This window comes from Mandrillus leucophaeus, unplaced genomic scaffold (assembly GCF_000951045.1).
Source record: "Mandrillus leucophaeus isolate KB7577 unplaced genomic scaffold, Mleu.le_1.0 Scaffold1451, whole genome shotgun sequence".
In the NCBI taxonomy this organism is placed as follows: domain Eukaryota; kingdom Metazoa; phylum Chordata; class Mammalia; order Primates; family Cercopithecidae; genus Mandrillus; species Mandrillus leucophaeus.
In genome coordinates this window covers 433,742-451,381 of record NW_012101423.1, presented here as the reverse complement: position 1 = coordinate 451,381, position 17,640 = coordinate 433,742, and the positions used below count along the sequence as shown (strand labels likewise).

Sequence of the window (17,640 nt, the reverse complement as noted above, 5' to 3'; positions counted from 1 at the left end):
ATCTGTTCTTGCATTGCTATAAAGAAATACCTGAGACTGGGTAATTTCTGAAGAAAAGAAGTTTAATTGACTCACAGTTCTGCAGGCTGTGCAGGAAGCATAAAACTGGCATCTGCTTAGCTTCTAGGGGGACCTCAGGAAGCTTCCTATCATGGCAGAAGGGGAAGGGGGATCAGGCATATCACATGGCCAGAGCAGGAGTAAGAGAGAGAGAAAGGGGGAGGGGGATACACATGTTTAAACAACCAGATCTCATGACAACTCACTCATGTCATGTGAATGGCACCAAGTAGATGGTGCTAAACTATTCGTGAGAAACCTGTCTGCAAGATCCAGTTACCTCTCACCAGGCCCTGCCTCCAACAGTGAGGGTCACAATTTGACAGGAGATTTGGGCAGGGACATATATCCAAACTATCTCACTTACTGACTTGAGAGAAAGACCAACATACTTCCTTATAATGTTAACTTTTTTTTCTTTACAGATATTCAGTTAAAGTTCTAACACCACAACCGGCTACAATACAGGTACGCACATCCAAGCCAGATGCATTTATCAAGCTGCAGGTCCTAGAAAATGAAGAAACTATGGTGAGCTCTGTTGGAAAAGGCCAAGCTATAATCCCAGCATTTAACTTCTTGAAGAGTGAGAAAGGTTTGAGCTCCCAGTGTAAGTGTGCCTTTATGAGCAGGATAGTTAGATTCATAAATGGATATTTATATTTTCATGACGCTTTAAAAATGAAAATAAAGTAGCAAGTAACCACTTAAATTGTGAAACTTGATAGTACAGTAAAATATTACAAGTATAACATTTGCATGTCAAATTAGACTCTGAAAATCAATATAGGCTTATTTTAAAGCCTTTTCACCTTGGAGAAAATTTACTTTCCTATTACATGAGCCTTCTTATTAAGAAGTCAAATTTTTATTATTTTGAAAGAATATTTTTACTTTTTAAAATTCCTAATTCATTATTTTCAGAAAATATTCTACATACTAAAATTAACAAAAACTAAAGTTATTACTTTCAATATACTATTCTCAATGAGTTATTAAATAAATAAAATAATTTTGGAAATAATGGTTAGCAGTGCTACTCTGAGGTGTATTACTTAGTTATGTTAGCAACTTGATTCTGTAAAAGTCGCACATTACCAATGTAGAATATTTGGAAAAATAGAAAATTACAAAGAAGGGAACAAGAAATGCCTTATAATCATGCTACCCAGGAAAAAAAAAAAAAAAAGTTAGTATTTTAGCTTTTTTGCCAAAACACACTGTAAATATTTTGGCTTTTATGCCTTTATTCTCCATTTTTGCATTTCAATTTTAAGCAAAACTGGGTTCTTATCTATTTTGCCCATTGATATTTCTTCTTTCTTAAATCATAACTTTTTTCCTTTTTGTGGCCTTGGCTGTGACCTCCAAACCAAGGTTAAATAAGTGATGATGATGTATTTCCTTTTCTTAAGTAGAAACACTTGTGACATTTATCATCTTTGTTAGTGGCTTCTAATAATTAGACTTTATGAAATGAGAAATTTTAATATTGAATGAGTTTGGAACATTATTAGTTATTTTTTGTTGTTGTTTATAGAAATCATCAAATTTTACTCCTTTGAGTTTAATAAGTTGAGTTTTAATTTTGAATCACTCTTGCATTCTTACAATAAAACCTATTTGGCCAATGATGATTTCATATACTCCTATGTTTAGAATATATAATTTTACTCAGTTTGCTGCATCATAATCATCACTTTGTATCTCTATGAGAGTTTTTTCCTCTCTGTGGGTGCACCCGTACATTATTCTTTTCCAGTTCTCAAGCTGAAATTATAATGAATTCTTGAAATTAATTTGAGAGCTTTTCAGTTTTTCTATTTTGGAGTCTTTTAAATTGTCCAGGATTCATTTCTTTAAAAAAAAAAAGTTATTAGCTTTGTCCTTAAAACTTTCTAAATCTGATGTTTCTGGGGGAGAGACTTGTTTTTTCTTTTTACTATTTAAGAAAATAATTTCCAAGATTATTTTTTAACTGCCTTTCGTTTTTATAGACTATATTTTTAGTGAAAGTAGAGATTCATTTAGTTTTTCCAATTTATCTGCATAAATTTGCATACAAGATTTAAAATTTTTAAATATCTTCTCAATAGGTTTGTATAAATATATTCTTTTTTATTTATTTGTAAGTTATTCTTAATCAGACTTTTTTAAATTTACTCTGTACTATTAGTCTTCTCTTGGAAAGAATTGAATTTATTATTATTCAAACCTCAATGGCTCTTTTAGATTTATAATCTACTTCATTAATATTTATATTTATCTTTTAAAACCCTTTCTCTACTTTTAAAATTTAGTTAAATCTCTTTTCCTCTAGCTTTGCTAGTTTCAATTTAGTTCATACTTTAAATCTTGTTTTTAAATAAATATACTTAATGCTATTCATTTTTCTAACTCTGGCTACATATATTTTATTATACTTTAAAACTTAGAATGCTATAAAATTTTATATGTAGTGTTATGTTAGTCATGAGCTATGATTTACTTTTGACCTTTTCTTTAACCTTAGTGTTTATAATATTTTTAGAATTCCTAAGTAATAAAATTGTTTTATTTAGCCTATTTCTGTTAATTTCGAATTGAATTCTGTGGAGTTAGAAAGTGTAGATATATTTTCTACTTTGAGGATTTGATTGGTGTTTTTCCTGTTTCCTGATTCAAATCAAGTTTGATTACTGTCCTACTGAGGTTTACAAAGAACTCTATTTTGGAGGTCGTTTGATGTCTAAATGCACACATACACTTTCATAAAAGTCAAACTTGCTAATTATGATATTTAAAATGTCAAGATTGTCATTTATATTTTACCTAATTGGTGTGTAAATTTGTTAGTGATGTGTATTAAGATCTTCTATTTTTATTTTTAAATGTGTGATAACATCTCTAACTCTAATATGTTTAGTTTTACATATTTATATGCCATGTTGCTAGTTATATAAGTTTCATATTTGCTTTATAATTTTTATGTATTGTATTTTTAAAATAAACATAAAGCAACCTTCTCTTAACTTTAACAAGATTTCTTATCACTGATTCTTCCTTTTGTTATTCTTCCTTTTGTTATTCTTCCTTTTGTTATTATTTGCCTGTTGATGCTGTTCATTTGTTTAGTTTTCTGTCCTCTACATGTTTTTGCTGTCAGTCTTTCTCCTGTAAATGGATATTTTTTCTACACAATGATATATGGACTGGCTTTGTGCCCTGCCCAAATCTCATCTTGATTTATAATCCAAATTGTAATCTCTGCATGTTGGGAGAGGGACCTCGTGGGAGGTGATTAGACCGTGGTATTTTCGTGATAGTAAGTGAGTTATCGCAAAATCTGGTGGTTTTGTGAGGGATTTTTCCCCCCCTTTGCTCTGTACTTCTCTCTCCTGTCACCATATGAAAAATGATGTGTTTGCTTCCCCTTCCCCTTCTGCCGTGATTGTGAGTTCTCTGAGGTCTCTTCAGGAATGCAGAACTGTGTGTCAATTAAACCTCTTTCCTTTATAAATTACCTAGTTGGGCAGTTATTTTTAGCAGTGGGAGGGCAGACGAATATAAAATGCAAGATTCTTGTCACTAAAATGGGGGAATGCAGTCCATTTACATTTTGATGCATATGCTTTTTTTGAATTCTTTCATCACATTGTATTTTTTAATTGACTACATCTTCTAGTTGAACTTTTCCTAAGCTATTTCATAATCAGCACCCTTCCTGAACTCTTTTTCCTAATAGTGTTTATTTTAATTAAACGTACAATCAACTTACTAGAAATAACTGTCATTTTTCTATATGTAAAAATCTTTATATCCCTTTTCTATCTAATATCTGTTTTTTATTTTTATTTTTATTTTTATTTTTTTAGTTATATAAGTGGGCATTCCAGAGCAATACAGATTTGAGTGGTAACACTGACTTTTGACTCCCTGTCCCTCTCTCCTTAACAACTACTGGCAAGTTAGGGAGTATGAGCTGAGCAACAGGTCACTGCAAATGCTTTGATATCCCATCATCTTACACAGGCTTCAATAGTGTGAGTCTCTGTCTTTTCCCAGTCCAGTGTTCTATCCAGGAACTGCTCCTAGCTAGTGGGACGAAGGGTACCACTGAAGGTTTTATTATTTACACTAACTTGACTGGAGGCACTCAGTCTATAAAACAAATCCTTCCTATCATTCTCCCCAGAGCTTTCTGCAAGATAGACCTTGCCGCATGTCGCCCTACTTCTGAGTATTGTTTCCTAAATCAGTTTTTGGTTTTGATCACTAACATAGGGTAAGAATCCCATCTCCAAGGAGACAAGGAGTATAGTTCGGGCTGTGACTTTAATCAAGAGTTTCACACTGCTTTGAAATCTCCGTGTGCTTTTTAATTATCTCATTATTATGATTTATAGAATGTCAGATATTATATACACATACCTCTGATTATTTTCTCCCTATTTCATTCTTTCCACATTTCTAGTCTGACTTTCAAGTTTCTTCTGATTTTATTGCATAACTCAATGTAATTGTGCTCACTAAACATAACTTCTGTCCTCCCACTGTACCACAATATTTCCCTTCTAAATGTCCCCAATAAATAGTCCTGCCCACTCGACATCAACAGGTTCATCATTATTTTGTTCCTAGATTTTTGATTTTTTTTTTTTTTGAGATGGAGTCTCACTCTCTCACCCAGGCTGTAGTGATTTCAGATCACTGCAACCTCCACCTCCTGGATTCAAGTGATTCTCATGCCTTAGCCTCCCAAGTGGCTGGGATTACAGGAGCGTGACACCACACCCAGCTAATTTTTGTATTTTAGTAGAGACAGGATTTCATTATGTTGGCCATGCTGGTCTCAAACTCCTGACCTCAACTGATCCACCTGCATCAGCTTCCCCAAGTGCTGGGATTACAGGTGTGAGCCACTGTTCCTAGATTTGTTTTCAATGTCTGTAATGATTTACCCATAATTCATCAACAAATATGATTGAGGGAATTTGTTAAATAAAACTCTTTGTATTATATGTTGCATCATTTACAAAATTTAACTTGTAAAACATACTTACCTTTATCAAATGTTTTTTACAATTTGGACTTCCCAATTTGATTTATAGTTATAATAAATTATATAAATATTTTCAATATTCAATAATATTTGCTATTTTAGAATAAGTCCTAGTTGATTGTGGTGTGTTATTCTTTTTTTAAAATAGATTCGGTTTGCAATTATTTTAGTGGGAATTTTTTATACATATTCTAATTAATACGTATAGTGAACAAATATGTCAATAATATATTTATTAAATGCTTATATAGATTGAATTTATCTCTGTTCCTTAACTGTTTAATTCTGCATGGATCTTTGAACATACTCTATCTCTCTTTTAAAAATCGCATATTATATGATATCCATTTGTAGAAAAGTCTTTTGTTCCTGTTGTTCTTTTAATTACTAGTTACTGTACAATACCCCAAATGGTCTTAGCAGGGAGTTTAACTCCAGCCTTCCATGAATAGTAAATCGAAGCTTATTTGGACAGCAAGATGCACAAAGAAGTAAGGATCCTTCTGTTCCCATCCTTAGAATAATTTTAAATTATTTAAATTTAAAACTTTTAAAATTTAAATTTATTTTTACTTTAAATTTAAATGTTAATGTTTTAAATACTTTTAAATGAATAAGAATCCTTAGAATGCTTTTTATTTGGAAAGAAAAATGGAAGACTTTTTAAGAGGGCTGTCTTCATCCTGTCCTATTAACCATGGAAACAACGTGTGAATTGTTGTCATAACCGAGGGATATGCCTTTCCAATGAGACTTGGAAGAGAATTAAAGAAATATCACACTGGGATGATATAATTAGGGCACAAGTGCAGTGTTTAAGTCACAGGAAAGTGGGAAATGCACGTACTGTATTAGTAGGGTTGAGCTTGGGCAAAGCTGAAGTACTCTTTCAGTTCTTTTGAGCATGTCATCTTTTCTGCCATCACTTGTCCTTCACCCCTGAATATCTCCTGGGTTGTTTTCAGCACTTAGGTTCAGCACTCCTTTGTGGTTTCTCATTCAAACTTGCCCACACTCCGTTTCTAGTTTTTTCTTTAGATGTGTTAAGACCATTAATCAGATAATGTTTTGTCAGTCGGAATGTTGCTTATGACTCTTTTAAATGGCTATTTTCTTTACTCGGATACATTTTACACTGGTATTATAGTTTAGTTCATAGAGGGAACTCAATTCCAAAACCTTAGTGGGCACATATGTGCAGCTCTTCTATGCTATTTGTGACCTCATGCTTTTTTTTTAATTAGCTAATTACCACCACCAATTTTCTCTGAAATGTTTAGATTCAAATTCTTGCAGGTAACACTGTTTATAGTTTGTCATCTAGTTTAATCATTGTTTCATTCAAAATTTACCATTTATAAGAGAAGCATACATAAGTGTTTAAAACCAATTTTTATAGGTTTACCTCTGGCCAAGAAAGATACAGAAAAATTGAGCAGAAGGGTAATTGATTCAGAGATCAGAAATTGATCCAAAAGTAGAGCCAACATCTATAATGGCTCTTATTTTACACATATTTCTATTTTACCATTAGTATTTCCAGATGAACTTTAATACAATTTTTCAAGTTTTCTCAAAACACACAGAAATCATTGTTTTTCTTCTGGCTGCTTTGATTATATAGATACCTTAATTTAAGGAAAACTGACATTGTTACAATAACGAATTTGCATGCAAGGAAAGGCTATTTGCATTTTTTCATGACCTCTTCTATGTTTCACAGAAAAGATTGAAAGGTTTCTCCATACAGATTGATAGAACTGTTATTGTGCATTAGATAATTTCTTCATTTAGACTTCAAACAGGGTGTTGTTTTAAAATTGATGCTATTAATTTGTGTTTATGAGTGATATAAGCAGACACTGAATTTAAAAATAAACATTTTTCAGTGGCTCCTCTTGGAAACAAATCCATTTACATATCCTTTTCTGGAGTACACCCACCAAAAATATTAATACATGCCAAAAATGTGTGTGTGTGTGTTTTTACAGGATATGACACACTACCTTGATAAGTATTCTGTACACAAACACTCTTACCATGTGCTAAAGGAGAAGTAAACTTCATTGCAAGGATGCAGAAGTTCAAAGTGAGCCAGTCACAAAACTTAATACAGACTTCTTTAGGTTTTGTATCATATCATAGGAATTTACAGAATATCTGTATTTCTTATAATTCTTCAAGAAGAAAATCTTATATTAACACTTATGCTATAAAGTTAATACAAAATTTGTAATTTTGAATGTTTTGTAAAATTTGTAATTTTAAAATTTGTAATTTGGGAAATTTATAATTTTTCATAAAATTTACATTCTAGATAATTGAGTATTTGGGGAAGCCCTATAGACTAGGAATAATACTGTATTTTATTTCATATGGTTATATAAGGCTCCTACAGAGAGTGATCTGTGATATGCCCAATCTTTAAAATTCAAGGATGACTTTTAACAAATAACCTGTGTATCTAATTTTCTGAATGTGTACATGCATATATACTAAACAAATGTTTAGAAGTGGAACTACTAGGTCAATGAATGGGTACATGCATTGTTATTTTCTCATACATTGTCTAGTTGCCCTCTACTGAGTTTGTGTAAATTTATCCTCCTTTATCCATACTCCCCTGATTGACAGAGTTATATTTCTTGACTTTTGTCATCTGAATGCTAAAAGTATTAATTTATGTTTCATTTCTCTTTAGTGAGGTTTGAACGTGTTTTTATGTGTTATATTTCCTCTCTTTGTATTACCTTCTTTGCAAATTTTTAAGTGCTTTCCCATTATTTTATTGAAGTTAGCTACTTTTTTCTAGTTGATTTGTAGAGTCTCATACATTAGGGAAATGTGCCCTTTTTCCTATGTGTTTCTAATTTTTTTGTAAAAAATGACTTACGAATTAATGACTAACAGATCGATGGAAGGAAGTAAAGGACAGGACCTTTGTGTCATACATTTTTAATTTTTTATTAAAGTATAATTTATATACAGCAAAAAGTATAAATCAATGTTTTGATAAGTACATACTTTAGTGTGATCCACACCCCTAACAACATATAAAATATTTCTGTTACCCAGAAGATACTTCAGGCCATTTTCATTCAATTTCCTCACCCTCAAAGAGGCAATCACTGGTCACATTTCCATCACAAGACTAGCTTTGCCTGTTTTAGAACTTCATAAAATTGGAACCATATAGTATTTATCTTTTGACACTGGCTTCTTTTGCTCAGCATAATTTTTTTAAGTTATATCCATGTTATTGCATATAACACTGTTCTATTTCTAGCTATGTTTCTGAGTACTAACTCCGTTGTATGGAGATACCACACTTTGTCTACCCATTCTCCTTTTGGGCATACGGGTTTATTAGAGTTTTTCAATATGGTGACTCAAGCTGGCAAGGAAATGCTTGTATAAATCCTTTTTTGGACTCATGTTTTCATTTCGCTTGGATCAATATTCAGGAGTTGAATTAATATGTCATAGTTTGACATATGTATACATTTATTTTAAAATGGTAAACTGTTTATCAAATGGATTGTATCATGTTACGTTCCCAACAAGGTATAGAAGTTCTGGTTTCTCACATTTTTTCTCACATTTATTGTTATCAATGTTTTTAATACATCATTCTAGTGTATATATTGTACTATTTCTTTGTAGTTTAATTTGCATTTCCCTTCTGACTAATGACGTTGAGCATCTTATGTGTGCTTACTGACCGTGTGTATAACTTATTGATTGCAGGATTTATTCACACATTACACACCCACATTTTTAATGAGGTGTCTTTATTATTATTAACCTGTTCATATATTCTGTATGTTCTGGATACAAGTTCTTCATCAAATGTATGCTTTGCCAATATGATCTTTTAGTCTAAGCTTTGTCTTTTCACTTCCTTTACAGCAACTTTAGAAGAGCAAAAGCTTTTAATTTTTATAAAATTGGAGTTGTTAAAAAACTTAGTGCTATTTGTATTTTATCTAAGAAATCTTTACCTAATCTAGGATCATGAATATTTTCTTTCATGTTTTATTCTAAAAGTTTTATAATCTTAGCATGCATGTTTACTTTCATGATGCATCTTGAAATAATATTTATGTATGGTTTAAGATAGGCAGTCAAAATTATTTTTATTCCCATGTAGATACCCAGTTTTTCTGGCACTGTGTAATGGAAAGATGATATTTTCTCCATTGAATTATCTTTACATTTTAGTCAAAAGTCACTTAACCATGTGTGTATGGGTCTACTTTTGAACTCAGGATCAACTGATCTAAATGACTACTCTTCCTCCAACACTGCATTTTCTTCAAAATTGTAGCTTTTAATTGGAATTGGATTGCATTGAACTTGGGAAGCACTAACTTCTTAACAAAACTAGCTTTCTGGTCCATGAACACAGTACATCCCTCAATTTAGTCTTCAATTTCTGTCAGCAACTTTTATACTGTGAGTCAGCAGATTGTGCATATACTTTACTATTTTCACATTTAAATGTTCTATTTTTAGTGGTGCTCTACCTAGGACTAAAAATACATACTTTATGCAATTTGATATCTGTATTCATTCTCCAGGACTGCTACGGCAAATTACACAAAGTGGATGGCTTAATACAATGAACATTCATTCCCTTACAGTTCTGGAAGGCAGAAGTCTGAAATCAACATGTTATCTAGGTCACACTGCTGTTGAAAGCTCTAGGAGAGAATCTTTCCTCCTTTCTTCTAGCTTTTGGTGGATCCTGATTTTCCTTGTCTTGAGACAAATTAACTCTGCCTATCTCTGCCAACATCTTCACATAACCCTCTTATTTCTATGTCTCTGTGTTTTACCATTTTTCTGTCTCCTTTAAGGATACCCATCATTGGATTTAGGGTTTATCCTAATCCAGGTTGATGTCTTCTTAGGATCTTTTTCTTAATTAGAACTGCAAACACCTTTATGTCAAATAAGGTCACATTCTAAGTTATTGGGTGGACATACCTTTTTTGGGGGGTCACTATTTCACCTCCCACAATATCATACCATGAATCACTTATCTTCTTTTCACGTTTTTTTCACTCTGTGATTCTATTTCAATCATTTCTATTGCTTGTATTCAAGTTTACTAATCTTTTCTTCTGAATTTGACAATATGTTGTTTAAATCTATCCAGATATTTTTTATTTAAGATATAGTCAGATCTGGAATTTCATTTTGATTCTTCATATATTTCATTTTTCTGTGATACTCACCATTTGTTCACTCAGTGTGTTCATCTTTTTCCATAAATCCTTAAGCACATTTTAAATAGCTTTTTAAAAGTCCTTGCTCGATGAGTCCAACATTTTTATCAGCTTTGTGTCTATTTCTATTGACCATTTTCTCAAGTTATGGTCACATTTTCTGCTTCTTCATATATCATATTGATTGTGTGCTGTATATTGTGCATGTTACACTGCTAAGAGTCTAGATTATGCTCTTTTAATTGAAAGAGTGTTGAATCTTGTTCTGGTGGGCAGTTAATGTATTGGCAGCTTGATCCTGGTCCTGAGTTTATTAAGTCAGTACTAGAGTTGCCGTGACTCTAGTGTTAGGGTAGCCCTACTCTTAAAAAGCTTGGCCTTTCTTGGGTCTCAAGTGAATGCTCTGCATATTCATTGAATTCCCTTCATTTTGACAAGTCAGAATTTCAATGTCTTTCAATACTGTGCAACTAACAGAATCTTCATTAAGCTCACAACCCCCCAGTAGTTATTGTCTGCCTGGTATTGTTCAGTGTTTGTACAAATGAAGTTTAGAATTCAGCTAAAGATTCAAGTGGACCCCATGTCTATTTCTGAGCTCCTTTACTGCTCATATACTCCCTTCTGGTGTCCTACCTCAAATTTTAGTTGTTGCAGGAGCCCCACTCACCCAACTTTGTTTCCTAAACCTAGCAATACTGTTGTTCACTACTTTGGGCTGTACCTCCCTGTATACAGTTGGGAAGCTACTTGCAGGCAAAAATCTCCGGAAATCAAGAGGTCACTTTGTATGTTTCCCTTGTCTCAAGGATCACAATCCTGGGCTGTATATTTTCCAGTGGCTAAAAACAGTTGCTTTATACATTTTGTCCATTTTTATCATTTTTCATGGTAGGAGAATAATCCCAATGTCATGGCTGGAATTAGAATATCCCTGGGTCAGTCATTTATGCTTTTTAACTACATGTTTGATGACTTAATTAATAATGTTCAACACATTTCCATTTTTAAACCTATCAGCAGTACTTATATTATCTGTTAATTAGAAAATAATTTAAAATTGAAAATTAAAGAGAAAATCTTTTATAAGTGTGATAACATATATATGTGGCATTAAACACAGAGAAAATCAGAGTGTGTGGCATTATCTTAGGGTCATTCAGGTGGTACAAAATAAATGAGAAATTGTTGAACTGCTATATATACTTTTATAAATAAGTGGTTACTTAGAATATACATTGTTCTGTGCATGTCACATACTATTATAGTAGATTTCTTTAAGATCAATAAACCAGTCATACTGTTTTTTATCTCATTAAAACAAAAATAATTGGCCTATTCCTTTGAGTGTTTTATAAAGGAATCTAACTAATTTAGTCAGTAATAACTATGTATATCACATATTTTAACTTTAACTTAGTATTTCTCCTATTCAGCTAGCAAGCACATTCTTTCATTTCATTCTGCATCCAAGAAAGACCAAGAAGTGTATGTTAAGAAGAAAGCTGCTCAAGGAATTCAGAAATCCCCCAAGGGTAGAGCTGTAAGTGCAATACAAGACATTGGTCTACCTCTTTTGGAGGAGGAAACTACCAATACACCCACTACAGAAGACAGTTCCAGCACACTACCGCAGGTATATTAAAAACAATTGTTCAGTTGGACTGTTCCTAAAATCCTAACATAAAACAAAACAATATTTTCCCCAAAAACAGTGTATAATGTGTGGTGCTCCCAATGTATAGCCAGAATTGGAGAATAAGAGAGACTTGAACAGTTTCTCTGTGCCAAGATCTTTAAATACATGGCAAATGTAATCTGTACATGAACTCTATAATGTACCTGTAATTATCTAATATTATAGTTGGGTTATAAGAGGCTATATAGCTTTGAGGGTCACACATTAATAAATGTCACATATTAAAGGTCATATATTAATAAAACTTAATTTGTGTGTGCTTACAGTTAAAGGGAAAAAGGACAATGAATGTATTTATAAAACAGCAGACAAAGGCATGACCTAGCCATTGGAAACCAAAAAGTAAAATAAATTTAAATTAAATTAAAGGAATAAAAAAGAAAATAAAATGCCAGAAATAAATGATAATATCACAGAAATTACAATAAATCCAAATAGATCAAATTAACCAACTAAAATGCTAAAATTTTAAAGTTATATAAAAACAAGATCTGACTATAAGTAGTTCAAAAGTGACAATTTTAAACAAAATGCTGCAGAAAGTTTCATGATAGAATGATAGAAAAACATACAAATATGAACCAAGAGAGAGCTGTGATTATAGTTGTTTTTTTTTTTGTTGTTGTTGTTGTTTGTTTGTTTGTTGAGATGGAGTCTCGCACTATTGCCCAGGTTGGAGTGCAATGGCGTGATCTCGGCTCACTGCAACCTCTGCCTCCTGGGTTCAAGCGATTCTCCTGCCTCAGCTCCCTAAGTAACTGAGATTACAGGTACCTGCCACCACATCTGACTAATTTTTTGTATTTTTGGTAGAGACAGGGTTTCACGGTGTTGGCCAGGCTAGCCTTGAACGCCTGACCTCATGATACACCTGTCGTGGCCTCCCAAAGAGCTGGGATTACAGGCGTGAGCCACCATGCCTGGCCTGATGATAGTTTTAATATCTCAATACATATAGAAACATTATTTTAAAAAAGGTAGAATAAATGAAGTAGATGTGGCCATAACTAATATATAGGCGCCTAATTATCTAGACACAATAAATAAAAAGCAATAACTATTAGAACTACAGAGATAAAAAGATAAGTAAATTTTGAATAATTGAAGATTTTAACCCATGCCTCATGGAAACTGACAGTTCAAGCTGAAAAACAAAATAAGTAAATGTAATTGTGAGAATTTGAAAAAGAATCTAAATATAAGCTTAATCATTTAGATATCTATATGGAACACTTTACCCAATAAGCAGAGACTATACTTTTTTAGCGCACACGAGATTTTTTTTTAAATATCCTGTAATAGACAATAAATTGAAGCCTCAATAAAATCCAAACTATCCCTATCGTATAGTATGTTATCTGAACATAACGCAATAAAATAGAAACTAATAATTAACAAGGAGTTTTAAATCTTACAAATGATAAAACTAAATAAAATATACTAAATATACTAAATAATTCTTTAGTTTAAAAGAATATTAGAAAATAAATTATTAAATACACAAGATTCAATAACAATTAAAATTTGTAAACAACATCTAAAATAGCATTTGTTTACTACTACTATTTTTAGTAGTAAAAATACAATGCAGCTTTTAGATTAATTCATTAGGAAGCAGGGATGATTAAAAACAAATGAGCTGAGCTATTGAAATCAAAATTCAAAAAAGGAACAAAAAAGTAACTCAAAGATAAAAGAAGAAAGGATTTCAATAATGATTAGAGCAGAAATCAATGAAATGTGGAATAAAAAACAAAGATTAATAAAACCCAAGCTACTTTTAAAGATTAATAAAATATACATACTTCTAGTAAAACCAAATAAGAAAAAGAGAAAAAGAGAGAGAAGATCTAAATTAATCAAATACAGAACAAAAAATAGGGTGGAGGTGTAACAACAGACAATGGGTTAAAAAAATAAGAGTATTAGAAACAGCTCTGTGCTAGCAAATTTAAAACCTACAGGGTGGTAGGGGTGAGGGGGGTGGCAGGCGCAGTGGCTCACACCTATAATTCCAGCATTTTGGGAGGCTGAGGCTGGTAGACCACTTGAGACTAGGAGTTTGAGACCAGCCTGTTCAACATGGTAGAGAAACTCTTTCTTTATTAAAAATACAAAAAATTAGCCAGGCGTGGTGGCAGATGCCTATAGTCCCAGCTACTCCCGAGACTGAGGCATGAGAATAGCTTGAACCTGGGAGGCAGAGGTTGCAGTGAGCCGAGATCGCACCACTGCACTCCAGTCTAGGCAACAGAGCAAGACTCTGTCTAAAATTAAATTAAATTAAATTAAATTAAATTAAACCTGGGGGTGAGGGGGCAACACATAACTTCCTGAGGGTGGGAGAGAGGAGAAATTGCAGAGTTGATTCACAAGAAAACAGAAAATCTGAATAAAACAGTAAAGAATAATTAAATTGAAATGATAATTCAAAGTCCTCTAAGTCTTCCCTTTCCAAAACACCATGGGCCCTTTTGGCTTTACAGGATAGGTCCAACAGACTTTTAAAAAGTAATTTGTTACAGAAAACAAACAATATAACTTTCCAATCCTTTTTAAGAAATTAATGTAAAATTTATTTATAAACATAGGTGATAAATTACAAATAACATAATAGATATCCAATTCTAGCAGTGTATTAAACAATCAGACAGAATTCTTCTCAGAAATTCAGAAATCTTTTATCATTAGAAAATCTATCAGTATTAGTCACTACGGTAATAGACTAGATGAGAATGATCGTATAATCCTGAAACATCTGACAAAGTTTAACACCTATTTATGGATTTCTAAAATGTGCTCTTAGCAAACTAGGATTAGGAGAGAACTTCTTCATCAAAAATGTTATATGCCAAAACTTTTACACTTAATGGCCAAATCTCATATATAAAACCATTATACTAATGTGGGAAGTGTAAGTGTGTTCCTATTAAAATTGGAGTCAGAAAAGAATGCTTGCTATCATTGTTAGTATCTAATATTGAAATATTTTGATCATGGAAAGCCAGACCAATGATACAAAGAACAAAATAATTAAAAGATTATTCTAAATAATCATTGAATTATTCACAGATAATATAATCACATGCCCAAGAAAAAACAACAGAATAAACAAACTTAGCAAAATTGCCAAAGACATTAATAGTAATAACTAATAATGTATTGACTTACTTATTACTTACTATGCACCTGATACTATGTGCTTCACACATAGATCTTTAAATCTCCTTATCAACTCTTTTCTTTTCTTCCTTTTTTTTTTTTTTTTTTTGACACAGGATCTCACTGTGTTACTCAGGCTGGAGTGCAGTGGTGCAGTCTCAGCTCACTGCAACCTCCGCCTCCTGGGTTCAAGCGATTCTCCTGTCTCAGCCTCCGGAGTAGCTGGGATTACAGGGATGTGCCCCCATGCCTGGCTAATCTTTTTTTGTTTTGTTTTGTTTTGTTTTGTTTTGTTTTAGACAAACGGTTTCTCTACCATGTTGGCCAGGCTGGTCTTGAACTCCTGACCTCAGGTGACCCGCCCACCTCAGTCTCTTGAAGTAAATATTCTTATTATCTGTATTTCACAGTCAAGGAACCTGGAGGACGGGAAGCTTAAGTGACTTGCTCAAAGCCAAAGAGCTGGTTTGTGCTACAGCAGGTCTTCAGCCTAGACAGCTCTAGCTCATGAGGTCATGCCCTTAATCATGATACTGTGCTGCTACTACAACTTACAAAAATCAGTAGCTTCCCTCTACACCGGCACTATGCATTAGACATCAGAATATGATGCCTTTAATAATAGCAACAAAATCACAGAATACCCAGAAATTAACCAAAATTATGTCAGTTTTCCACATAGAAAAGCTTAACACTTGAATAAAGGATACAGAAAGTAGTCCAACCAACTGAAGGACAGAGATGGCTTGAATAAATACAGAAGCATTTCATGCTTTTCAGTGAGATGGCATAACAGTATAAAGATATGTTATCCTCAATCTGTCTTTAAATTCAGTGCAATCCTAATAAAAATTCCCACTGTATTTTTCCAAAATTTTCTAAAGATACTTAAAATTCATAGGAATGAATAATAATTCACAAATAGCTAAGGAAACTTGGGAAAAAAAGAGCAAAGTGTGTCTTAGTGTTTCCAAAGACAAAAAGATATAGCAGTAAAAACAGTATTAATTAATGCATACATAGGTAAATGGAGCAATAAGAGAAAGTAAGATAGAAACAGATTCATATTTTTATGAAAATTGCATATAGAATTGAGGCAACACCATAAACCAATGAAGAAAAGATGGACTATTGAGAAGGTTGTGCTAGGAAAATTACATCTCCATGGAGACAAATAAAACCAGATCACTAGCTAACATCATACATAAAGTTGAATTCCAGATATAGTGAACATTTAACTATAAAATTTTAATCCATAAAAATAATAATAATGTAGGAGACTACTTTTTGTGCCATGATCACAAAGAAGAGAAAACCCTAAAGGCCAACAGCTTTGAAAAAATACTCAAATTCTATAGTAATCTTAAAAATGCAAAATACAATAGCAGTGAGATTTTATACCCACTGCACTCGCAAAAATTATAAAGTTGGGTAGTGGCAGGTGTTGGTGGGGATGTGAGGTTATTAAACTTTTATAAAGTGTAGTGTTACAGAGTTTTGGAGAACATCCAGCATTATTTAACTAAATTATGGCTGTCTGATCTGGAAAATTCTGCATTTATCATATACCTAGCATAATAAATGACATTAGGCACATACCATGTGTGTTCTTATCATTTTTAAACGTTGCATTTTATTTCACAGAATTACAAGTATATTATACAGTGTTCGGTGTTGTATAACAGTTGGCCTCTCACTGAAAGCCAGCTGACATTTGTTCAAGCACTGAAAGACTTAAAGAAAAATAATACCAAAGGTATGTCACCCTAAATGTTTAAACATGCATTTTACATTTGAATAATAAGTTGATATTTAAATATTTAATAATAAATTGATTAGTCATGAAAACATCATTTTATGTTTTATTACACATTATAATTTGTACTCTATATCCTGTGACATTTCCTGTTGTGTTAATTGATTATATGTTTCAATATTTTTACCGCCTGTTTTATAAGGAAAAAATATGATTAGTTAGATGTAATGCTAGCACATTTTGTCTAGTTAATAAAAATTACTAATTGATTACACTTTTCAACATTTCAAAAATGTATAAGAAATTTTCTATTTATAAAATTATATTTGCCCATATTTGTTGAGAATATATAGCATTACATACAAGCTTTAAAATATTTCACAAATTCTTCAATTCCAGAAGAATAATTTTTCTTTCTTTTTTTTTTTTTTAATTATACTTTAAGTTCTAGGGTACATGTGCACAACATGCAGGTTTGTTACATATGTATACATGTGCCATGTTGGTGTGCTGCAGCCATTAACTCGTCATTTACATTAGGTATATCTCCTAATGCTATCCCTCCCCCAACCCCATCCCCATAATAGGACCCAGTGTGTGATGTTCCCCTTCCTGTGTCCAAGTGATCTCATTGTTCAATTCCCACCTATGAGTGAGAACATGCAGTGTTTGGTTTTCTGTTCTTGCGATA

General features: G+C 32.4%; 1 protein-coding gene across 1 annotated transcript in view; it reads left to right on the top strand.

Annotated features, from left to right (window-relative positions):
* The window catches only part of ADGB (androglobin), a 237,711-nt gene that overhangs the window by 172,266 nt on the left and 47,805 nt on the right, over nt 1-17,640 (top strand). The window contains exons 27-29 of the mRNA XM_011974447.1: nt 486-670; nt 11,769-11,968; nt 16,838-16,949. Coding sequence (XP_011829837.1) covers nt 486-670; nt 11,769-11,968; nt 16,838-16,949 — 497 coding nt within the window. The remainder of the gene's footprint in view (nt 1-485; nt 671-11,768; nt 11,969-16,837; nt 16,950-17,640) is intronic.